Consider the following 24253-nt stretch of genomic DNA (forward strand, 5'->3'; position numbering starts at 1 on the left):
CAACATAGAATGTTAACCCATATCAAGATTTTGTCACCAAAGGCATGGGACATTGAAGATTTATTTACTTGTTCTCGCCATCTACAAATCACCCTCCTGCCTCCTGGTATCACTTTCAGTTGAAATTTTGAGCATTGTATACCGCTTGTAGATTAGAAGAGTAGCTTGATTCTACACTTACTATCGATTTTAACCATGGAACTTCTGTCAGCTATCATTTAAGTGAATAGGAGCATCATTGAATGATTGATTTCAAATTAGGCTTCCAAATTGGAGTTACCAAAACATGGACCCCCTTACCATTCTAGCCAAGGTGGAAAGCCAGATTTTCTTTTCTAATGATTGGCTCCTTCTAGTGCAACTTTTCAATTAGATGGAAATGCCTTTCAGCCCATCAAGTGAATATGTTCTACATATGTGAGTGCCATATGCAGGATAGATGGTTGTCACCTAAAATTTGTACTTGACAATTAGATGACAAGTAGCAAATATCCTTCTACAAAATTGAACTGGACGCCAAAATAAACCAGATTTTAGGCATCCTGCAGACTCAAGTTGGCCAACCAAACATTTGGAGGTGCAGAGAAGAAGTGATTACAGGCAGTCTCTGCATATAACAATTGTTTGTTTGAACAAGGAGCTTAACAGCTTGGACCCGTTTCCACCGAGTGTAAACAAATAGAACAGGAAACTCATATCCGTCCAAAATATTGTCATATACGGCTGAAAACATGGCAGGAAACATTATGATATGTTGTAGAAAATCTGTCGCCAGTTTCAACGCCTTCAAATTTCAAGGAGGAGGTGTGAATTCAAATATTGAAGTCGCTTTCACGAGGCAGATCCTTTGCTTGATGCTTGGGATTTGATCCATGCGCTTCACTTGCCGTGATTTTGTTGTTTAGCGGCTTGTATCCAATTGTCAACAAATGAAGTAAGCTAGACGTGGTGGTTAATGCCTCTCCATATTGTGCTTTCCCCCTTCCATGATTGGTTCGTCTCTATAATTTGCGAAAAGTCTTTACAGAAGCAACAATGTTGGACACATCAATGGACAGACGGAAAGTGTGATTGATTGTGAATGATGATGGCGACCAGAAAATTTTCAATGTGGACTTGGGGAAAAAAAAATCCTAATAAAATATGACTCACATTAAGCCTGTTTGTCAAGTTCGGCATCTCGGATTGCATTCATTGGGTAAAACTGTTGAATTTGACAGTATTTGTATTTTAATTGTAGCCTTATAAAATTAGAGTCCTGGGAATATTATGTATTTTGTGTTTTTTAATTTTTAAAAATATTTTTTTTTAATTGAAACGACAAGTCCATAGGACTTATGCAATGTAAATACCAAATGTGTACTAAATTAATAAAGATTTTAAAAAATTTTAAATTTTAAAATTAAACATCTAAAAAATATTTTAAAATCGTGTTAATAAGTATGACGGGTTAGAATCATGTTAATAATTTATACATGTTGGAATTTATATGATTCAATCGGTGGAACATATTATATAATGTGATTGGTAGCCCACGTGATTATTAAACAAATCACAATAAGATTCGGACCAAGTGTTGAAGTCATGAATCATATAAACAAATGTTGTACCAATACATCAGCATCCAGACAGCCCCCTTCTACTTTCAAAGCACGCGGATATGCTGTCCCTATTCCGATCGCTCCCAAGGATTCTGAATTTGAATGCTGGGCTCTTCATTAGACCTTATAGTAGAAGAGTGTGACAAATGCAAATACTCTGCAAATAAAAAGGCAGGGACAAATCATGCAAGGGACGTCTGCCTGGTTACATGATTTCTTGGGAAGAGTAATGAGAACAAATTGATGGTAATGAAGAAGAAGATCATTACTCTTTACAATTTCATTCATCCTGTTTCTCAAGGGAAAATCTTCAAATCACATGCCCAAAATCTTCATATCTTCTCGTCTGCAATGCCAATTGATCAGTTTTTGAAGGAGGATCCATCCAAGAACGGCGGAGCCAGCAAAAGTACTTCTCAATGGTGACTTAATCCTTATCATACTTGGACTAAGAGACTGTTGGGGAATGAAGTCCCTGCCCTCGTAAATAGACAACTGCAATTGAATCAATGTCAACTGCTATAGCAGTGTTGCAGGGTCCATTTAGAGACTTTAAGGAACCATAGATGGTGGACATGGACGCCAGTTAATGTTTGCTCCCCTGTTAGGTGGAATCTACTATCTGTCCCATCTAATGCATTCAATGACTAACAAAATATCAAATGTGACCAAACCAACTTTGAATCAGTTTCTCAATTCTAGCTTAACATTTTTTTGTAAAAATGTCATATGTTTGATAAAATTGAGCAAATGAATTTAAGAGGAATTTGTAATATCTCACATCAGATATGAGAGAATGTTTCAGATTCTATATAAATTAAGCACATTTTAAAATCGTTAGTCATTTAGGTTTAGAGCAAACAATATCTACACAATTAAGAATAGATCATTACAAATTGTATTAAAGTCAATCTTTGACCCATTGTAGGGATTCATTTCTCACAATGAGTCATTTTAAAGTCGTCATTACAAGATTCTCTAACAATGTTTCTAAAGAAGGCACTTCAACTAAAAGCATTTCAAATAAAAATTAGGGGTCAACTAGGCTAGGCTATGCAGGGGTACAAAACATGTGTTCTAGCATACACAATGAGAAGTGAGACTTAATGGGGTTTTCAAGTTAAGCATGCATGAAAAGGTTAAGGTTTATATTGATATGGAAGTGTATGCATGAAGGCTACACCAACAATAAAAGATCTTTATCCATAATAAGCATGCAACATCATGATGAAGCCTATGAACACAAAGCCAATACCTTACACCTAAAACATTAGAGAATATCTACATGATTAGGAGCGGGTCATTTTAAAGCCATGAGAGCCTTTTATATCAAGAGCGAACAATATCTATATAATTGAGAGATGATTGTTATAGGATTCTTTAACAATGTTTCTAAAGAAGTCACTTCAGTTAAAAGCATTTTAAATAAAAATTAGGGGTCGGCTAGGTTATATAGGGCTATGGAACATGTGTTTGGCAGAGATAATCAGGAGTGAGACCTAATGGGGTTTTCAAGTTAATTATGCGTGAAAAGGTTAAGGTTTATATTGATATGGAAGTGCATGCATGAGGGCTACACCAACTATAAAAAATTCTTTATTTGCAATAAGCATATGCAACGTCATGATGAAGACTGTGAATACGAGGCCAACACCTTGCACCCAAAAGACTAGAGTTTTGGACAATTGTGGATGCCTTTTTATGGGATTGCTGGTCATAATTGACGACTGGTCCAGCCCAACTTGGGAAATTCTCAATTCAAACAAAAAAATTATTTAATTGATGGTGAAAGTTTATTCAGAATTTTAGACTCTCAATTATTGTTGGCCTCACTATTTCTTCTGTCTTCCCTTTCTTTATCTATATATATCTTTGTAATAAAGGAGGCATAAAGAGAGAGCTGTCTGAGTAGCCATGGAAAACAATGAAAAAGTTGTTGCAACTGATGAACCGAAGACGAAGCACAGAGGAATTAAAGCCATGCCCTTTGTAATTGGTAGGAGAAAGAGAAAACAGAGCAGAGTCTTTTAGCTTATAATAAACTTTTCTATCATTCATTCTGAGTGATTCAACTGAATTTTTCCTGTTTCTAATAATTTGTAGGCAACGAGACATTCGAGAAGCTGGGTACAATTGGCACCTCAACCAACCTCTTGGTCTATCTCACTACTGTCTTCAACATGAAGAGCATCACTGCTACAACTTTTGTCAACGTCTTCAATGGCAGCGCCAACTTCGCTACCCTGATAGGAGCATTCCTCTGTGACACTTACTTTGGCCGCTACAACACACTGGGTTTTGCTTCCATATCTTCATTCCTGGTACTTGTTATACTTCTCATGTTGACAAAGAAAGTCGATGGGAGCTTAATTAACCAAACTAAACCTTCATATGCAAGAATTTATGGCCCTGCAATTATGCTAACATCCAACTCTATGGCTTTTCAATTTTTCTGTTAAAGGGGATGCTAGTAATAACACTAACGGCGGCGGTACAGAAGATGCATCCTCCTCACTGTGGAACGACGGACACTGGCACATGCATTGGGCCAACAGCAGGGCAAATGGCTTTTCTACTGAGTGGATTTGTACTACTGGTAATTGGAGCTGGTGGGATCCGGCCATGTAACTTGGCCTTTGGAGCCGACCAGTTCAATCCAGAAACTGAATCTGGGAAGAGGGGAATCAGTAGCTTCTTCAATTGGTACTACTTCACCTATACTCTTGCCATGATGGTGTCCCTGACAATCATTGTCTATGTGCAATCTGACGTGAGCTGGTCTCTGGGGTTAGCAATTCCCACGCTTCTGATGTTATTATCATGTGCACTATTTTTCATGGGCACGAGAATATATGTGAAGGTAAAACCAGAGGGTAGCCCCTTGAAGAATGTGGCGCAGGTCATAGTTGCTGCAGTGAAGAAGAGGCGACTGGAGTTACCAGGGCAACCATGGCTCTCTCTTTTTAATCATATTCCTGCAAATTCTATCAACTCCAAGCTTCCTCACACAGACCAATTCAGGTAAGGATATCTAACTGCTGACTGCAAACCGCATGTGTTCCTCAATTCAGTGTATTTTCATCATCCTTCTAATCAAATATCTAATATCTTCCATTAGACAAGGATGCAAGAGGAGTGAGTTGGTATGGACCATGAGGTCACCAAAAGCAAACCATATTCCATATATAACCAAAGTGATGATGTTTTCAGATTCCTCAGCAAAGGTGCAATCCTAACCTCTGAAGTCCAGATCAACTCAGATGGGTCAGCAGCCAATCCTTGGAGACTAAGCAGTATGCAGAAGGTTGAGGAAGTGAAGTGTGTGATAAGAGTGATTCCCATATGGGCCGCAGGCATTATCTACTATGTGGCTTTAGTCCAGCAGAGCACCTATGTAGTGTTTCAGGCCCTTCAATCTGACCGGCGCCTTGGCTCTACCGGCTTCAAGATCCCAGCTGCATCTTACACTGTATTTACCATGCTTAGTCTCACCATCTGGATACCTATATATGACCAAATTATTGTCCCTCTCCTCCGAAGGTTAACTGGAAAAGAAGTTGGCATCACATTGCTTCAGAAGATGGGTATTGGCATGGTTCTTGCAGTAATCACCATGATTTTATCTGCCTTGGTTGAAGAGCGGAGGAGAACTCTGGCTCTTACAAAGGCAACAGTGGGGATAGATGCAAGAAGAGGTGCCATTTCTTCCTTGTCAGGCATGTGGTTGGTGCCTCAGCTCACACTAATAGGAATTTCTGAAGGATTAACTATTATTGGCCAAGTAGAATTCTTCTACAAGCAATTCCCAGAAAACATGAGAAGCTTTGCTGGAGCTTTCTTGTTTTGTGGAATCGCATTTTCAAATTATTTGAGTAGTTTTTTGGTATCAATAGTTCACCAGAGCACCGGTGGGACTGCAACAGGCAACTGGTTGCCAGAAGATCTTAACAAGGGAAGATTGGATTACTTTTACTACTTGGTTGCTGCTTTGGGGATGGTAAATTTACTCTACTTTCTAGCTTGCGCTAAGTGGTACAAGTACAAAGATTCTGGGGAAAGTCCCCTTGAGGTGAGCCTGGAGAAAATGCAACCCCAAAATCCTCTTGTTTGACGCACAAGTTCATACAGAATATTTTCATTGTGCGGAAAACAGGATACAGCAATATTCTAATAACAAGAAGCTAAAGCAATGCATGGCAACTGGACACAAAATGGGATCCTTCCTGTTTGCCTACTCCCTTGCAAACCTGTACCCAATTAAATTTAAATTAAAAAGAAAAAAGAATAAAAAAGAATAAAAAAAAATGAACCATGTTCTGGTTTCTGCATGCTTTAATTGAATTCCTTTGACTTCTAAAAGGTTGGGATCAACACAAACCACGCTTTTATTCTCGTCATTTTATTGTGGCTTTGTTTTCATTTTTTTCCTTTTGGAAAGTAGATGGAAAAAGAGAGGAAAGCATAAAGAAGAAATAGTTTGAAGTATTAGATTCAGTGGTTGAGGTGAGGGGCTAGTTAGTCTCTGGCTATGGCATGTTTAGTGGAGAAGAGGGCTCAGACCGTTAAATAAATGATGATGCTTGTAACATTAGTAATCAATTGAATGACCTGTTATGATAATTATGTGAACACCCAGCTGCATTTTTACCAACTGCAAACAAGGTCATGATCTATTGGCAGTGTTTAATGAGATGTTTATGTGCCTTTTTCATTGGACTGATTCCCAAATCTGTTACAGAAAATGTTTGTAGGAGTGATAGCAAATTGATGCTCCTCCTGAAGCACTCATATTCCACTGCTTTTCTTTTGGAATCACGTTCTTCTCAGTCACCGTTCAGTGGTATCGTGCCATGGAGTTGGCAACGAATGGCCATTTTAGCTGAAGTTCCTTTTATTAAACTATTTAAAAGATTGAAAAATTCAGGTACCGTTTTTACGCCTGGATTCTTCAGTTGAAAGCAATCGATACCCTTTATGCTTTTATGTTAAAAAAAGTAATGGGAAAGAATGGTTCTGATCGTCAAAGAGTCAAACAACCATACTGTCACTAAAATATTTTTTAAACCCAGAAAACATGATGTAAGAAGCACAGGGGCAGTTTCTAAATTTTCTTGTGATTTCCATAGTCTTCTTTGTTCAATCATGCCCTTGTAGTCAACAAAAGAAGCGCATTTTGGTTTTTTGTTTCAAGTAGTCGCATCATGAGGCTAGAAGTTCCACAACCAGACAGATGTGATTGACTGAAGCTGGCTAACTCTTCTCACCGTCTTTCTGTCGTTTATTGACTGATGAGTTAACAGTGGTTCCCACAGGAGTCTCCCCTTCAGCACTGATTCAAGGGAATATTGATTATTCAACAACCATGTGAACAAAAATACTTTTATGTAGTGATGTTCCTCTATTTTGACAAATCTTGAACCCACCATACAAAAGTTGTCGGTGAGTGAGATAGGGATCGATACTCAGAGATCTAAACAAGAAAAGAGAGAGTCGCTGAGCAACAGTGGACAAGATGAGAAAACTGATACATCTGATGAACCTTTTTTTTTTGGAGTACGAAGGACCAAGAGCCATGCCCTTTATTATGGGTAAGGAGTTTGGCTTCATGTCCTTATTTAAAAATTCTTGAAAAAACAGAAAGGCAGGCAATCAGACCTTTAAGAAATCGGGGACTGTTGGCACCTCATCCACCGTCTTGGCTTATCTCACCGTTGTCTTCAAAATGAAGACATTCTTATCAACCTATCTACCTTGGTAGGAGCTTTCCTCTGTGAGGCCTACTTTGGCCGTTATAAGACGTTGTCATTTGCTTCAGTAGCCTCCTTTTTTATATCAATACAACTTCTCAGAGTCTCTCTTACGCCCGGACATGTCCCATTGTCGTTGGTCTTCTTCATAGTGGCTAAAAGGCAATTAAAATTATCAGAGAAACCATGGCTCTCCCTTTTAAACCACGTTCCCATCAATTCTATCAATCCCAACCTTACACAAATCAATTCAAGTTACCAGTTCTAACTGCCGACTTTCATTAACAAACATGAATCATGTGTTCTTCACTAAATTGGATATGCATATTCCTTTTCAATGGACTTTAAATATTCCAGTAGAAATGAGCATGTTCTGCGCTCATGATAAAAATGATTCAGCTGCACATTCAACAAAATCCAAGAAGGATGATACAATTGCCTTGGTCATATGCCAACGCCCATGAGACCACCTAAAACAAACTACTTTGTTTCAGTTAGGCTTAGCTCTTTAACCAATTGAAGTGAGGATGTTCTCAGACTCCTTTTGACAAAGGCCCAATAATTACACCTAAAGGTCTAGTAACCAGCATGTACAAGGTGAAAGCCCACCCCAATAGGACGTTAGAAGAACACAAGGCATGACCAATATTGGGATAAGCCATAAGGGTATCAATTACAAATGAATATGAAGAATGATTTCCATCATCAGTACATAGCTTATAGCAGCTAAGCTGTGAGTGACTAACACATCCCCATCTACAGTAAGACTAGCTTTCAACAAAAAATTTGTATCTACATTTTTGTCATAAAACCGCAACAAATATTAGCTTAGTTTATGAAACAATTATTCTTAAGAATTCGGGGAATTAATGTTGGGTCTGTGCTCTTGGATGAACATTTTGCAATGGCAAGTTACACGGCCTCCCTTGAACTTGTCATTGGACCAGTAGTGGCCTTAGGTGGGCATTTTCCCTTGAGAAGTTACACGGCGTTCCTTGGACTTGTCACTGCGTCAGTGGGCCTTATGTGGGCAAATGTAGTCAACCAAAGAAACTTTGTTTTGTCAGCTTGTTTAATGAACATCATGGGGTAGAATTTTCACAAAAAACCAGTATAGATGTTTGTGTAAAGCATGGACTGAAGCTGGCCCACTCCTGTCGTTGCCTTGCCATCATTCTTTGATTGATGAATTCAGAATTTAGAATTAGAATGCCTGGAGTCCCCTTCAACACTCTGATTCAATGGATTGAATTTTCAACAATCATGCAAACAAAAAAGCAAAGTTAGTATTTGCATATAGACAACAAAGTTCCGTGCTGTATTTTGACAAATCTTGTAGTTGTTACACAAGAGTCGCCAGTGGGTGAATAAGTGAGGGAGAGATATAGGAGTTAGGGTTCCACTTTATCTTCTCCCTTGGAGCGAGGCAGTCTTTTGTGGGCAACCATGGAGAAGAATGAGAAAGCTGGTACAGCTGACGAGCCTAATTTTGAGTACAGAGGGCTTAAAGCTATGCCCTTCATCATAGGTAAGAAGGAATCTTGCCCCATGCCCAATATTTTTATCACATAATTCCAACTGACCCACTGATAAAAATTGCAGGGAATGAGACTTTTGAGAACTTGGGGACCGTGGGCACGTCATCCAACCTTTTGGTTTATCTGACTGCTGTGTTCAACATGAAGAGCATCACAGCTGTAACTCTTATCAACATTTTCTATGGTACCACCAACCTTGGCACCTTGGTAGGAGCTTTCCTCTGCGATACCTACTTTGGCCGCTATAAGACATTGGGATTTGCTACAGTTGCCTCTTTTATGGTGCTAATTCTATTCTCAGTTCATCATACTCCGATTAATCAAATTTGTATTCTCAGTCCCCATTGATAATAACTTCATGCTACTATAACATAGTCAGAAACTCCACTTCCTTAGGCTTCTTGCAAACTACAATAACATCTGGTTCTTTTTGTTTTCTAATTGTTTCTTCTTCTTCTTATTCCTTAAAGGGGATGCTTGTAATTACACTAACAGCACTGATCTCCAAGCTGCATCCTCCCCATTGTGAAATAGAACAGACTGGCACATGCATTGGCCCAACATCATGGCAAATTGCATTTCTTCTACTTGGATTTGGACTCCTAGTAATCGGAGCCAGTGGCATCCGACCATGTAACTTGGCCTTTGGAGCTGACCAATTCAATCCCATAACTGAATCAGGGAAAAGGGGACTCAGCAGTTTCTTCAATTGGTGGTACTTTACTGGTACTGTTGCCATGATGATATCCTTGACACTGGTCATCTATGTCCAGTCAGATGTGAGCTGGGCTCTGGGCTTAGCAATCCCTACTTTTCTGATGTTATTAGCATGTATACTCTTCTTCATGGGTACGAGAATATATGTGAAAGTGGAACCCAAGGGTAGCCCCCTGAAGAGTGTGGTGCAGGTCATAGTGGCTGCAGCCAGGAAGAGGCAATTGAAGTTACCGGAGCAACCATGGCTCACCCTTTTTAGCCATGTTCCCTCCAATTCTATCAACTCCAAGCTTCCTTACACAGATCAATTCAGGTAACCAACTCTATGGGCTCCATTCATTAACTGGAATGGTGTTCTTCACTACATTTGATATGCATATTCCTTTCCATTAGATTGTCAAACTTCAAAACTTAATTTACTATAACCCTTTTGTTGATTCATATCCTACTAGAAGTTGCCATGTTCTGCTCTGAGCAAAAATGATTCAACTGAACCTTAAACTTAAGCCAACAACAATTGGTCTTTTGCCATTACCCATTAAATGACCTAAATTCAGCCACTTAACTTCAATTAGCCACATGTTATTCACCAATTCAAGCAATGATGTCTTCAGATTCCTCGATAAAGGTGCAATAATAACCCCTGAAGACCAAATCAACTCAGAAGGGTCAGCAGCTGATCCATGGAGACTTTCCAGTATTCAGCAAGTGGAAGAAGTGAAATGCCTGATGAGAGTGATACCCATATGGGCCTCAGCCATTATCTACTATGTCGCTCTAGCTCAGCAGCAAACCTATACAGTTTTCCAAGCCCTTCAATCTGACAGGCATCTTGGTCACAGCAATTTCAAGATCCCGGCTGCATCTTACAGTATCTTCTCTATGTTAGGCCTCATTATATGGATACCTATCTATGACCGAATTATGGTCCCATTACTTCAAAGGTTCACAGGAAAAGAAGGCGGCATCACAGTCCTCCAAAAGATGGGTGTTGGCATGTTTCTCTCTATAGTAACCATGCTTGTATCTGCCTTTGTAGAACATCAGAGAAGGACTTTGGCGCTTTCTGAGCCAACATTAAGGATAGACCCAAGAAGAGGTGCGATTTCTTCCATGTCCGGTTTGTGGTTTATACCTCAGCTGACACTAGTGGGAGTCTCCGAGGCATTTACTGTAATTGCCCAAGTTGAATTCTTCTATAAGCAGTTCCCAGAAAGCATGAGAAGCGTTGGTGGATCTTTCTCATTTCTTGGTGTGGCAGTGTCAAGTTATTTGAGTAGCTTCTTGGTATCGACAGTTCACCGGATGACAGCTGGGACTGCATCAGGAAACTGGTTGCCGGAAGACCTTAACAAGGGTAGATTGGATTACTTTTATTACTTCGTTGCTGCTTTGGGAGTCATCAATTTGGGCTACTTCCTATTATGTGCAAAGTGGTACAAGTACAAAGGGAGTGCTTGCAGCACCCAAGAAGTGCCTATGGAGAGAGTTGAATCAGAGAAACCTCTTGTTTGATATAGAAATTAGAATCATAGCTGCAGAAGACTATAACGCCCCAGTTTCAAGTTTGAACAAGGCATGCAGAATTATACGACATCAAGATAGAAAATCATATATGTGTCAACTGAGACAGAAAATGTGAACAATCTTCTTCCCAACTTCCTTGTACCTAGTCAAATAATGTAAAACACAATAAAGGAAACTATTCAACTTTCCAACTTTAGGCAAGTATCTTTCTGTGTGATATCATAGACATACAATGGGACATCATAGAAACTTTTCTGGATTTTATCCGAACCTTAGCTGGTTCTAATCTGGATAATGGCTACTTGAGTTCATGACTTTAAGTGCTTCGACCAAGTCAGAACCTTTATGAACGCTACAGTACTAGCCCACATGAGTTGCTAAGAAAACATAGTAGTTAAGCAGTGGCTTAACGCCTCTGCCTAAGAAGATGTAGCACGCTACGAAACTATAATGAGCAAGTCATCTTGTTATGCTCCTTGCACTGCCTCTGTTGTAAGCGAGTGGGTTCTTTTATTTACCCAGTGGCAAGTCCCCACTTCAAGCATGTTACCCTCCAATTTTGGTATCTAGCTACCAACTTTAAGCAAGGATATCGTCTCTAACACTCTGTAAGTTCCCTCTGGATACTCAGAGGGTATTTGTTTTTTTTGCTTTTTATTGAAAGCAATTGTTTTTAGAATTTAGGTTATTTGTTTTTCTACGTTTTCATGACTTATTATAAACTTTTTATTAAATAAAAAAAATTAAAATATTTAATTTTTTCTAAAAAAATATATATATATTGATTTTTCTTTATTTTTTAATACTTAATAAAAATAAAATATTATAAAAATAAATAACTTAATATTTAACCCTATTAAATATTAAAATTATATTTAAAATTAAATAAAAAAGCAAACACTATCTCAGTCCATATATTTTTAAGTTATCACCGGGAAATTCCAAATTTATGACATTCGACCTACTCCTTCAATAATGAGAACCAAATTTCCATGTGCCTACTCAACAAGATTGTTTTTTTAGGGAACAGCAAGAGTGCTTTCGTCCCCCGTTGATTTTCTTTTGAGAATTTTGTCCCTTGCGCCAACTCAACTGGGTGTTTAAACCACCGTGGAAAAATCATACATTAATTAATGGCTTGGTGGTCCACTAAGACCTAGAAACTTTTCACATAGGACAAATCTTAATGAAAGAGAGAGAGAGAAATTTTTCTTTCCTTGATTTTAGCTTTTCAACCACTCGTCTAAAAGCATTGACTTTGGTAGTAGACAGAGGCCATGGTGGGAACAAGATCTAGAAAATTTTCACGTCCACACAACTGAATGACACGGATGGAAAGTTAGGTCATGGAACAAATACAGGAAGAACCTACCAGGAAGAGCAAAAAGATGTTGGAATGGTAGGTTAGTATTGGGATGTGAGACTACATTATTGAGCTCAGTTGTTTCCTCAATTCACACTATATATGAATACAGTGACATATAACAATGAACCCCACTAACAGATGCCATGAGTGAGAGAATTAGTTCTTTACGAGAAACTATGGAGAAAAATGAGGAGATTGATACAGCAGATGAACCTGAAGTTAACTACAGAGGAGTGAAAGCCATGCCCTATATCATAGGTGAGAGACTTGTTATTGCTTCATTCCCGACTCTTTTCTTTTCCTTTTCTTTTCTTTTTTTCTTTTTTTAGTTTTGCTTAAATCTGAGTGACCAATCTGAAAAAACATTCTCAGGGAATGAGACATTTGAGAAGCTGGGAGCCATTGGAACCTTGTCTAACCTCTTGGTCTACGTAACTGTTGTCTTCAACATGAAGAGTATCACTGCTACAACTCTTATCAATATCTTCAATGGCACCACCAACTTTGCTACCTTGCCAGGAGCTTTCCTCTCTGATACATATTTTGGTCGATATAAAACCTTGGGTTTCGCTTCAATAGCCTCTTTCATGGTACTAAGAATACTGCCCGTAGCCCATCAAACTAAAATTTGATACTCTTTAGCAGCCTAAGTAAAAGATATGGTGCTAATTATATATAGATATTAATTCAGCCTCTACAATTTATCATCAACCACAATGACAAATACAAGAAGTTCAGAACTTGAACTCCATAAGATTATTTTTATGGTCTAATTGACCTCTCAGTTTAGTATGAGACATGCTTGGCTTATGTCATAATGTTCACCTTACTAAGAACTAATTTCAGCTTGGGTGCGCCATAATTCTCTTAAACTTTCCAATTTTTTGAAGGGCTTGCTTGTAATAGCACTTACGGCTGCAATACCAAACCTGCATCCTCCTGAATGTGGAAAAGCAAGCAGATGCATTGGGGCAACGGCTTGGCAAATGGCTTTTCTGCTTACTGGTTTTGGACTGCTAGTGATAGGAGCCGGTGGCATCCGTCCATGTAACTTGGCCTTTGGAGCTGATCAATTCAATCCCAAAACTGAATCTGGGAAGAGGGGAATCGACAGCTTTTTCAATTGGTACTTCTTCACCTTAACTTTTGCCCAGATGGTATCACTAACAGCCATTGTTTATGTGCAATCCAAAGTGAGCTGGGGTATCGGTCTAGGTATTCCTGCACTTCTAATGTTGTTATCATGTGTAGTCTTCTTCATGGGTACAAAAATATATGTGAAAGTCAAACCCACAGGTAGTCCCATTACTAGTGTGGCGCAGGTCATAGTGGTCGCAGTCAAGAAGAGGCGATTAAAGCTACCAGAGCAACCTTGGCTCTCCCTTTTCAGCTATATTCCCCCCAATTCTATCAACTCCAAGCTTCCTTACACAGATCAATTCAGGTACCCGACTCCTTAACAGCTTGCTTCTCGCTTATTATTTAAGAGTTTATGTCCTACTCCGTGATCTTACTGATTAACCAAGTTATAACATTGTCAGATTTCTAGACAAAGCAGCAGTACTTAGCCCTGAAGACCAAATCAACCCAGATGGATCAGCAGCTTATCCATGGAGGCTTTGCAGCATGCAACAAGTGGAAGAAGTAAAATGCATAATGAGGGTGATACCCATATGGTCCTCAGCGATTATATACCATTGTGCTATTGTCCAACAGCAAACTTATGCAGTCTTCCAAGCCCTTCAATCCAATAGGTATCTTGGCAACAGCAAGTTCCAGATCCCTGCTGCATCTTACACAGTCTTCTCCATGCTAAGCCTCACTATCTGGGTACCTATCTATGACCGAATTGTCGTCCCTTTCCTACGAAGAATCACCGGAAAAGAAGCCGGAATCACAATTCTTCAAAGGATAGGCATCGGCATATTTCTCTCCGTACTCACATCTCTTGTATCTGCCTTAGTTGAAGAGTGGAGAAGGATAAGGCCAATAATAGGAGTAGATCCAAGAAGAGGTGGTATTTCATCCATGTCAGGCTTCTGGTTGATTCCTCAGCTCACGCTAGCTGGACTAGCAGAAGCATTTACTGCCATTGGGCAAGTCGAATTCTACTACAAGCAGTTCCCAGAAAACATGAGAAGCATAGCAGGCTCCTTCTTCTTTTGCGGCATGGCAGCATCGAGTTATGTGAGTGGTCTCTTGGTATCAATAGTTCACCGGACAACAGCTGGGGCAGGAACTGGAAACTGGCTGCCAGAAGACCTTAACAAGGGTAGATTAGATTACTTCTATTACCTAGTTGCCTCTTTGGGGGTTATAAATTTAGTCTACTTTCTAGTATGTGCTAAGTGGTATACATACAAAGGAAGTACCAGCAGCACCCTTGACTCCAACATGATGGTAGACATGAAATCCGAAAAGCCATCTGTCTGAGCATCAGGTTCATCCAAAATCACATCCAATGAAGGCTATATAAGACCATATTTTTCAAAGTTTAGTATGCCCATTGCTTGTAGATTGGAAGTTTGAAGATGAATCATTTGGAGAGAAACAAGCAGAATATGAATAACTGCTACACACAGTTACTGAGAGAGAATGAAGTAACTTCTAGTTGATGATCTTTTAATTCATGCAACTAACATGGCCTTTGTTGTTGTTTATATGCATTCCTAGTTCGACTTCTTGATCAATCTCCAAAATTTGCTGCCATATTTTTTAGTTAAATGAGATCAAATATGAGGTGGCATAAAAAATAAAAAAATAAAAAATTAGCCCACCCTTTAATTACTTTTAATACCTTACAATTCGACATTGCATGTATGCCCCATTCAAAATGAGTTGAGATGATTTAGACATGATTTAGACCAACTCATGTAGGACTTAAAACACTAAGAATGTATTTGATAGTGATTTTAAAAAATGTTTCCAATATTTATAATACTTGAAAACTTTCATTCTTAAAGTATTAAAAATCTTAAAACTATTTCTAAATTTATCGTTGTTTTCTCAACAGACAACTTTAATCTAAATATTAAAATTATCTTTTCCGAGATAACTTGGATTCATCAATTCCAATAGAATTTAATAATTTACCTTAAATTATAACAATTGCAACCCATTCTAGTATTTAAAGTTTCAAAACAATCTAAGTTACATGAATTAGACATATACAGGTCAAGATTTAATTTGTAAGATGATGTAATAATAATTAAACAGGTTAAAAGAAAATCATTTGTTAATCAAGTGAATTGAACTTGACAGGGTCTGCAACACAAAGCTGCTAATAAAGCTCAAGTTTTTCACCCAAATTGTTCCTCAATGTGTTCATAACCCATTCTCTGTTTTATCATCTTCTACAAACTTCCGATGATTCCTAATCATTAATCAGATCCTTCAAATTCTTATACCATCCTAGACAGACCAACCATGAGCCTAACTTTGAATCCCGCTTTGCTTAACAAGCTTGACCAACAGGAGCTCAAGCCTGTCAACGCTAAAAAATTCTGGATGAATAAACCCTTTGGAACTGGTACATAAAGACTCAAATATAAGCATAGAACTCAGCAACAGAGGATTAAGGTGTGCTTCAAGGACCACAAATATTACCTCAATCCTCCAGGGTTCTCTGCTCCTACAATGCAATAAAAACCCGAAAATGCCATAAACCTTACAACATAAAGTAATAGGCCATTGACATAATTAAGGACTTCTTTCTTTAACCCCCCATGTTTGGGTGTTGCAGGGGTTATGTGACCAGAGGGTGAGAAAAATAAAAGCCAAAACAGCACTGCACCATAACCGCGAGAATGGATAACTTAATAACACAGATTAAAGTGGCTGTCTGAAGGGTCACTCACAACTATATGCTTGCTTACTCTCAGCACTACCAGAATGCATCTTTTTTTTTTTTTTTATAGTACCAGTAAACGCCAATACATGAATGATCTCATACTGTGTAAGCTTGCGGGATCGTGTTTATGTCAAGGCCCTTCAATCTCACCACTGATTCCACGTGACCTTTCAGAGTATGGAGTTCTCTCAACCTGCAACAAGCCACAAAAAGGAAAATTGGATAAGAGGATTTAACAATTTAGAGAAAACCCAACACAACTAAAAAAATTGGCATTTCCAGATTGGTGGTAAGGTACAAGGATTGCATGTTAACAGGATAGAAAACTCTACTCTGATATAATCTACTTTTCTATGTCAAGTTGGAAAGACTGGTTGCTAAGATTGGTGCCCACCTTGCAATTTCAGCTCTCCTTTTGGCTTCTTCAGCCATCTGGTTGAGTTCTGTGAAATTGGTTCGGTCAGTGAACATCTTAGTGTCTGGTGGTTGCAAACCATGAAGGGTTCTTTGTGCATGTGCCCATTTAAGTTCACGTGCTTCTTTCCCAAAATCCTTTTGCCTTGTGAAGGCAATCTGCTCAATTACAAAGAAATCCATCAAAACAGGGTCATCAATGAGGAAACAAATTGGGAAAAATGATCCAAGCAAACCAGCATCATTCATACCCTTTGCTCAATAACAAGATCCCAGGCCCTTCCACTTAAAGCATAGCGGATAATGAACTTTATGAAATCAAGTGGGATGTAGAAGATGATGTTATAGAGCCAAATTACACCAGCCCAACCCCAACCAATTCCTTCAATTGCAGCAAAGCTCCAATTAGCATAGACTGCAATCAAAGTAGCAACCTGATCACAACAAAAGACTAAACATTAAGTTTCCTCTCCACCAATCACAAGGAATTCACAATGAAATGAACAGACAATGGGCTCACCAGCTGAGCAACCAAGAAAGCCCCCACAAGCAACAAGCCAGGACGCTCAACATAAGACCAACTTCGAGATCGGGTCACAAATATGAGAGCCTGACTGACAGTGCTCACTTGCAGGTATATTGCAGACGCAAGCTTTCGGAAGTCATCATGAGCTGTTTTCTCAAGGGTTGACACATGAAATACCCGCTGACAAAATTGACAGGAGAAATAATCAAAACTAAAAGGAAATGCATGACAAGTTTATAAGCTGTTCAGTACAAATGATTCATCAACAAGGGCAGTAACCTAATATGGCACTCAAAATTCATGCAGATTAATAAGAGCAGAGAAATTCAGATTGGCACACAAACTTGTGAACAAAGTATCATCATCAAGATCATCTAAGACCAGTCAATGTGTGGGACTGAATCTTAACAAGCACATCAATGGTACAACAAAGGAAAAAAAATGAACAAATTCATATAAACATTGTTAGTTATATGATTTTGAGTTCCCTTCAGTGCAAACCAAGCAAGTTGCATGTTTTTCCTAACATAAAAGAAAAGACTCACAAGTTTCAGATAGAGACCAAAAACAAAAGGAAGAGAAAAAAGACAAAAATCAAATGTTCTTTGATATCAGATGGTTGTGAAATAAAAAGATGCATCTTGCATGACCAAAACAAACTACAGGACCTCACTAATAACTGTAGGACTTCTTACCGGGAAGAAGTCTGTTTTGTATGCAACCCAAAAGAAAATGACTGTCATCATTGCCAAGTAACTGCCAAGAACAATGCCAGTTGTAAAAATCTCAGCCAGCTTCCAGCTGTCTGGTAGAGGAGATGGTTTCACCCTGTCCTTTGATATTGTCATAATGGTACCTAACATGCCATAGTATTAATCAGTTACCAAGAAAATCAGAGTAAAACAGACAAAAAACAATCGGAGGCAAAACAAGAAGTAGAGCAACAAGAAATGTCAGGATGCTTTAACAAAAATGAGAACTGTTTTATATTTGTCAAAATAGGAAAAAAAATGACAAAGACCTGAAAAAATATTTGATGGCACATTTTCGGAAAGAAAAAAAAAATTCCTGACAATGGGTTATTTTCAGGAAACATCAAAACATTGTTTATCATGTTCTAAAATATGTGCAAGCTTAGACAATTGAAAACAACCATACCCAAAAAGGCAACTGAAGAAAAAATCCAAAATGGCTATTTTCTAAATGATCATTATTTTCATTTCTGACAATGGGAACAATTTCCAATATATGTTTCTGCCACTAAACAGGTCCTAAGATGAGCAGAAAAGATCCCAGAATGATAACAGAATGCATAGATATTTGACAAGACCCTTGACATAAAGGAAGGGAACAAGGAGATGAAAAAGATGGATGGACTTTTCTTCTTCTTTTTTTAAAGTAAGCAACAGAGGTTATATATTAATTAATAAAAAAGGCTATTAAACAAACACAGGTTGTATGCAAAGGATAACAAAAGGCATAGCCAGAGACAATATTTTGTCTGGGAAAGAAGGCTAACCATCATTGAGAATCGCAATGATGAGCACCATAAAAGGCGGGAAGTCAAACTCCCAGATGAGGGCCAGCAGCATGAAACCAAGCTGTCACCACAGAAAACAGGTAGAGAAAAAATAAGAAACCTATTACAGAGTCAGTAAAAAACTTTACTGATGATTCCTGTCTAATCATCATTACCAGAGCAATAATAATGGTCAAAAGAAACCATCTGACCATCTATTTAGACAGACCTCCAAAAAATAATAATAATAAATAAATCAAACAGAAGAATTACTAGCATACCACAATACGAATTGTAATGGAAACTGCATATATCTGCCAAAAAGAAAACAAAAAAACAGAGTAAAATGATTAAAAATGCACAAGCACTGACAATAAGAGGCTCATAGTTTGATACATGACAATATAAAATATCATAAAATTGCTAACAGTGACATTTATAACAAAGAAATTTGAAGCTGCAAGTAATGCTTGTGAACCTATATAAATACCACACCATGGTGAGAACCAAAACTTACAGTGTAATTTTTCATCCTTTGGAAGATTGCTCGACTGGTCAAAACAGCACTGATGATAACACTAAGGCCAGGTTCAGTAAGGACAATATCAGAAGCACTACGAGCTGCATCAGTTGCATCAGCAACAGCAATACCAATGTCAGCCTTCTTAAGCGCAGGAGCATCATTAACCCCATCACCAGTCATTCCACATATATGCTTCCTAGCTTGCAAGCGTTTTACAATCTCATATTTGTGCTCTGACCAATACATGACAAATCAATTCGTTTAAGCAAGGGCAACAGAAGAATCAACAGTTGGGTGCCACCAAGTAAGAAGTAAAGATCTCTGTTAGGCATTCATCAAACCCAAACAGAGAGCAGAAATTTTTAAAGAAAGAAATAGTAAGAGGAAATACCAGGGAAAACACCAGCAAAACCATCAGCCTTCTCTATCAGCTCATCAATTGGTAAAGCAGCAATAGACTCATCCTTATTCTGCCCTAGCAAAGCAGAAGAAGGATACATATTTGTCCCCATTCCCAAGCGGCGTCCAGTTTCCTTTCCTATAGCCAGTTGATCCCCTGATGGAAGGCACAAGGTTCATCAATTGGCATACAAACCAGACTACCGGACAATAGTTTTCATTATATTCTGAAATGGCAAGGAGAACAGAAGTTGATATTATAAAAGAAAAAGGGACAGTTCTAGAGTAATTTATGCATAGAGAACACAAAATTCAAGTTCTTCTGCATCAATTAATTTAGGTAGACGAATATTACTTCACAGTTCCGATGCAATTTCTCTCCACTCAAAATCAAAATTCTAAGAATTTAAGGATGCCCACCCATTCATGATAAACATGTAAAGAACTTCTTCCAATAACAGCATCCATTTTGTTTCTCATCACAACCAAGTTCCACCATTACCTCTGTGTCCATTTATTTAACTCCACATAACAAAATTTCAAGAAGCACAAATATTCTTAAACCAACAATAATAGTCAGCCACAAGAAAAATGTGCTCTAAAATGCTTATCAGAACAGAAATATAAAGCTGTATAAAATCTGCATCTGTGCCAGATAATAACACCAGTATTTATTCCATAACAATACAAATTTTAAGTTTTTGATGGTGGCATATTGAACACCTCACATTTACCTCAGAATACAGCACCAGCATTCATGTCTTGCAATGGAATCTAAAATAATCCACTCAAAAAAAATTTAGATGAAAACATGGAATACAAGCATATCAAACCAGAACAGCAAGGAGACCAATATATGAATTGGTGCAAAAGAGCACCATTCCAGCATTCAAACTTCATTTTATGCATATATGCCAGATTATGATATCAAGTAAAAGGCATACATGCTGGTGTAACACTTAGTACAAAACACCCAGAATAGATGATTCATTCTGTTAGAAACTGGACATGATAATTGGTCAACTACCACTTTTTCTAGGTCCACATGAAATAAAAAGAGATGCTGTAAGTCTCTGATTGCTAAAAGTGCTCACTCAAGGAATTTTAATTTACTTCTAGAAGTTTCTATGGAAGTGCCATGGCAGCAATTGAGCTGCTGGACTACAAGCCAAAACATGGCTTCCGACTTCCAACTGCAGAATAGAACCCACCTGTAATCATTTTAACATTTACTCCAAGGTTCAAAGCCCTCCTTATAGTCTCTGCACTATCATGCCTGGGCGGGTCAAAGAGGGGCATGAGACCAATGAACTGCCATGGGCCTCCAGCACTCTCTTTCCTACCGTCTGGAACTTCCTGCATAAAAATAGGGATATCCAGTCAACAATGGTAAAAACAATAGAATAAAAGCAATTAAAAACCTTGTACAACAGGATAAATAAAGAGAAGCCAATTACCTGGTATGCAACAGCAAGTGATCGTAAACCTCGCTCTGCAAACTTATCAATCACAGCATGAACCCTACGCTCTATTTCTGACTTATTGCGTGCAAGATTTAGTATCTAAAAACAACATTGAAGTCAAGAATCAGGACAACCAGCAGAAACCAAAGACAACCAAATACATCAAGTTACTGAAGATGACATGCCTGCTCCGGTGCACCTTTGCTGACCCTATGCATTTTGCCTTCACTGTCAATATAAGTCAATGCTGTTCGCTTATCAGTGGGATTGAAAGGAAGGAAGTGCACTTCTTGAATACCTGCTCGTGCCTTTTGGAATGGGGCAAAAAAATAAAATTAATTGTGAAACTATCAGGAACAAACCATGTAAGAAACAATTCATGAGACAAGTTACCTCTTTTGGATCAGCCAGCATTCCAACTATAGCAGTATCAATAGCATCTTGGTTTTCTATTCGGGAGGCCCGAGCAGCCATCAGAACTACAGTATCCGGGTCTACTCCTTTAGCAAAAACCTGATAAAAAAAATGAAAACAAGCACACTATTAGAACTTATTATGGAAAGATATGCACCAAGGACCAGCAGAACAGAGCCCCCCTAAATGACCTCAATAAGATTCTTGTCAACAGTCAGTTTGTTCAATGTTAGAGTTCCAGTCTTGTCACTGCAAAGCACGTCCATGCCCGCCATCTCTTCTATTGCCGTCATTCTCTTTGTGATAGCTCCCTGCAATAATATGTTCCATCATAATTCCAGAAAATAATTAAAAGCAGTCAGCTAAAACATCCCAAGGCTAAAGGCAACCTGCTGAGATAAACGATGAGAGCCAATGGCCATGGTCACTGACAAAACTGTAGGCATGGCAATAGGAATTCCTCCAATGAGAAGCACAAGAAGATTGTCAATTCCAGGACGATAATCCCGGTCCTGAATGGGATACATGACGATGATTTCAATGATCATCCCCACAGCAATAGAGCAAATACAGAAATTCCCAATTGCAGTCAAGACCTAAGAAACACCAAAACAACAAAAAAAAAATGCATTAAAATTGGGAAAGAAACAAGTGCAGCAAGTGCATAACAAGGATATCATATTTCTATCTCCCTGCCTTTTGGAAGTGCCCCACTTGGTTAGTGGTATCAACAAGGTGAGCCGCCTTCCCAAAGAAGGTATGGACTCCTGTGGCAATGACCACTGCTTCAATTTCTCCCTGTTTGCAAGTAGAACCAGAATAAATCCCATCTCCAGGGCCTTTTGTAACAGGAAGGGACTCCCCAGTAAGTGCAGACTGACAAACCAAAACAGAGCAACCTCAGTAAAAGCAACTACAATTTGAGACGGTAAACATACATGCAAAGCCGCACACCCACTTGGTCAATTTTTAGAGGGTCCCCTTCAAGAAGACGAGCATCAGCAGGAATAATATCTCCAAGTTTAATACTAATTATGTCACCCGGCACTAAAACAGCAGCGTCTTCCTCACTCCACCTTCCATCTCTAAGAACCTTCACCACAATTTTATCATAAAAATTACACCAACATAGGAACAAGAACAAACATCATATCAAATCACAAGGAATCCATCACCCACTTGCCCATAATTGCATGGAATCACTTTTTAAAAATACAAAGAAAGGCTAAAGATCATCCAATACCTTGGCTTTAGGAGCAAGACGAGCCATGAGAGCAGCAGCAGCGTTACCCGCATTGTTTTCCTCGATAAAACTAATGGTGGAGTTGATAACAAGCAGAGTAATGATACCCACAAAGTCTTGCCAGTCAGGAGGCTTTCCCTGTAAACATTTAACAATGCACAATTAAAAAAAAAATTGCAACACAATCATATTTCCAAAGAAGAAATTTATGAGAATTGGAAGGAAGGAAGGAAGGAAAGAAAGAAAGAAAGAGGAGGATACTTACTCCTCCATTGGCAAGGGCAATGGCCATGATAGCAGCAGCTTCCATAACCCATGAGAGAGGATTCCACATAAACCCCAAAAATTTCAGAAATTTGCTCTCCTGAAACAGAACCAAGAAGTGAAGTAGTTAGTTTTGAACCAAAAGAACCAAGATGGAGCACCGGAAATGGTACAGAACCTTTTTCTCTTCGAGCCTGTTGTACCCAAAAATAGCTAGTCTCTCCTGAGCAGCCTCAGAAGTGAGACCCTCTCTGCTACATCTCAGATTCTCAAAAACCTCCTCAATGGGTATGTTTTCCTGCATTCACAAGGTACATACGTTTAATCCAAAACAACAATCATCGAACCATGCACATCCAAATCAACCATGAACCAGCAAAAAGCCTCAAAATGTGTCAGATCTATTACCAAATCCACAGTTTCCTTCAACACTGCCTCCAAAACTTCAGGCTTGTCCGCCATCTCTCTATCCAACTTCCCCAACTCCCCTTCCTCCTCTCTAACTTCCCCTCCACCCAACCAATTACAGATCACAGCCCCTCACAGAACCACCACAAAAAACAACTCAAACCCAGACTATAACCAGAAATCGAGCAACGCCCACTAGAAAAAGACTGAATTTTGAAGATGGATTCAGGCCTAGAGAAGAAAATGAGGAAGACCCACCAACACCAAATCTATAGAAAGAAGAGCAACCGCTCATAGGAGTAGTGGTAGCAGCAGTAACAGTCCACAACCTTTCTCTATCTGTCAATTTTCTTCAAATATTCAAAAACTCTCTCTTCAAAAACTACACTTGCTGTAAACTACTTGTAGCCTGTGCATAAAAACATTGTATTCTTATCACTTTGGGATTTAAAAAGAAAAATCCCTTTTTCCTTTTCACTATTTTTTTTTTTTTTTTTTTGCTATTTTCCATTTTAATAATAATAATAATAATAATTTTACAGATGAGAACGCCCACCAAACCCATGAAACTGCACATGTGCCGCAGGCCTACCCCATGATTCTACGGGGCCCTGTTACACTACATGCCCGCTCAGGAGAAAAGGCTATACTCCCCTCTCAACGTCCGACCAGTGTCTACTCACTCGCCACACGATTTTCCAGCGACACGTTAATGTCAAATCCACGCGAGTATG

The 24253-nt window shown here is 38.7% G+C and overlaps 4 protein-coding genes across 4 annotated transcripts; 3 read left to right on the forward strand and 1 right to left on the reverse strand.

The window, feature by feature from the left end:
* The first annotated feature begins 3484 nt into the window (after positions 1-3484).
* Positions 3485-6230, forward strand: LOC117904874 (protein NRT1/ PTR FAMILY 2.9-like). Its single transcript, XM_034817681.1, has 4 exons — positions 3485-3597; positions 3705-3922; positions 4063-4622; positions 4812-6230. The coding sequence occupies exons 1-4, from the start codon at positions 3516-3518 to the stop codon at positions 5710-5712; spliced, it is 1761 nt and encodes a 586-aa protein (XP_034673572.1). The 5' UTR covers positions 3485-3515; the 3' UTR covers positions 5713-6230.
* Positions 6231-8571: 2341 nt separating this feature from the next.
* LOC117905198 (protein NRT1/ PTR FAMILY 2.11-like) lies at positions 8572-11450 on the forward strand. The gene is made up of 4 exons (XM_034818143.1): positions 8572-8876; positions 8951-9168; positions 9357-9916; positions 10218-11450. Exons 1-4 carry the CDS (start codon positions 8795-8797, stop codon positions 11116-11118), a joined length of 1761 nt encoding a protein of 586 aa, XP_034674034.1. The 5' UTR covers positions 8572-8794; the 3' UTR covers positions 11119-11450.
* A 1141-nt stretch (positions 11451-12591) lies between these two features.
* Positions 12592-15186, forward strand: LOC117904981 (protein NRT1/ PTR FAMILY 2.11). The gene is made up of 4 exons (XM_034817826.1): positions 12592-12754; positions 12869-13086; positions 13387-13940; positions 14038-15186. The coding sequence occupies exons 1-4, from the start codon at positions 12640-12642 to the stop codon at positions 14927-14929; spliced, it is 1779 nt and encodes a 592-aa protein (XP_034673717.1). The 5' UTR covers positions 12592-12639; the 3' UTR covers positions 14930-15186.
* A 743-nt stretch (positions 15187-15929) lies between these two features.
* LOC117904365 (plasma membrane ATPase 1) lies at positions 15930-23927 on the reverse strand. The gene is made up of 21 exons (XM_034816944.1): positions 23520-23927; positions 23290-23409; positions 23113-23211; positions 22848-22985; positions 22563-22697; positions 22301-22480; positions 21994-22200; positions 21796-21915; positions 21584-21703; positions 21376-21498; positions 21185-21289; positions 20939-21083; positions 19720-19884; positions 19323-19561; positions 19087-19119; positions 18806-18887; positions 17982-18142; positions 17281-17466; positions 17012-17194; positions 16741-16919; positions 15930-16539 (listed from the first exon to the last, which is right to left on the reverse strand). The coding sequence occupies exons 1-21, from the start codon at positions 23571-23573 to the stop codon at positions 16443-16445; spliced, it is 2871 nt and encodes a 956-aa protein (XP_034672835.1). The 5' UTR covers positions 23574-23927; the 3' UTR covers positions 15930-16442.
* Positions 23928-24253: the final 326 nt, after the last annotated feature.

Source organism: Vitis riparia, chromosome 17 (genome assembly GCF_004353265.1).
Source record: "Vitis riparia cultivar Riparia Gloire de Montpellier isolate 1030 chromosome 17, EGFV_Vit.rip_1.0, whole genome shotgun sequence".
In the NCBI taxonomy this organism is placed as follows: domain Eukaryota; kingdom Viridiplantae; phylum Streptophyta; class Magnoliopsida; order Vitales; family Vitaceae; genus Vitis; species Vitis riparia.

Bases quoted from the DNA above. Each gene is read 5' to 3' on its own strand.
- LOC117905198 (XM_034818143.1), top strand. From the start codon at position 8,795: ATGGAGAAGAATGAGAAAGCTGGTACAGCTGACGAGCCTAATTTTGAG. The intron at 8,877-8,950 runs GTAAGAAGGAAT...TAAAAATTGCAG, and splicing joins AGCTATGCCCTTCATCATAG to GGAATGAGACTTTTGAGAAC. The intron at 9,169-9,356 runs GTGCTAATTCTA...TATTCCTTAAAG, and splicing joins CTACAGTTGCCTCTTTTATG to GGGATGCTTGTAATTACACT.
- LOC117904981 (XM_034817826.1), top strand. From the start codon at position 12,640: ATGAGTGAGAGAATTAGTTCTTTACGAGAAACTATGGAGAAAAATGAG. The intron at 12,755-12,868 runs GTGAGAGACTTG...AAACATTCTCAG, and splicing joins AGCCATGCCCTATATCATAG to GGAATGAGACATTTGAGAAG. The intron at 13,941-14,037 runs GTACCCGACTCC...TAACATTGTCAG, and splicing joins CCTTACACAGATCAATTCAG to ATTTCTAGACAAAGCAGCAG.
- LOC117904874 (XM_034817681.1), top strand. From the start codon at position 3,516: ATGGAAAACAATGAAAAAGTTGTTGCAACTGATGAACCGAAGACGAAG. The intron at 3,923-4,062 runs GTACTTGTTATA...TTTCTGTTAAAG, and splicing joins CTTCCATATCTTCATTCCTG to GGGATGCTAGTAATAACACT. The intron at 4,623-4,811 runs GTAAGGATATCT...TGATGTTTTCAG, and splicing joins CCTCACACAGACCAATTCAG to ATTCCTCAGCAAAGGTGCAA.
- LOC117904365 (XM_034816944.1), bottom strand. From the start codon at position 23,573: ATGGCGGACAAGCCTGAAGTTTTGGAGGCAGTGTTGAAGGAAACTGTG. The intron at 21,916-21,993 runs GTTGCCTTTAGC...ATATTATTGCAG, and splicing joins CTCATCGTTTATCTCAGCAG to GGAGCTATCACAAAGAGAAT. The intron at 19,885-20,938 runs GTGGGTTCTATT...GCCTTCCATCAG, and splicing joins AAATGTTAAAATGATTACAG to GGGATCAACTGGCTATAGGA.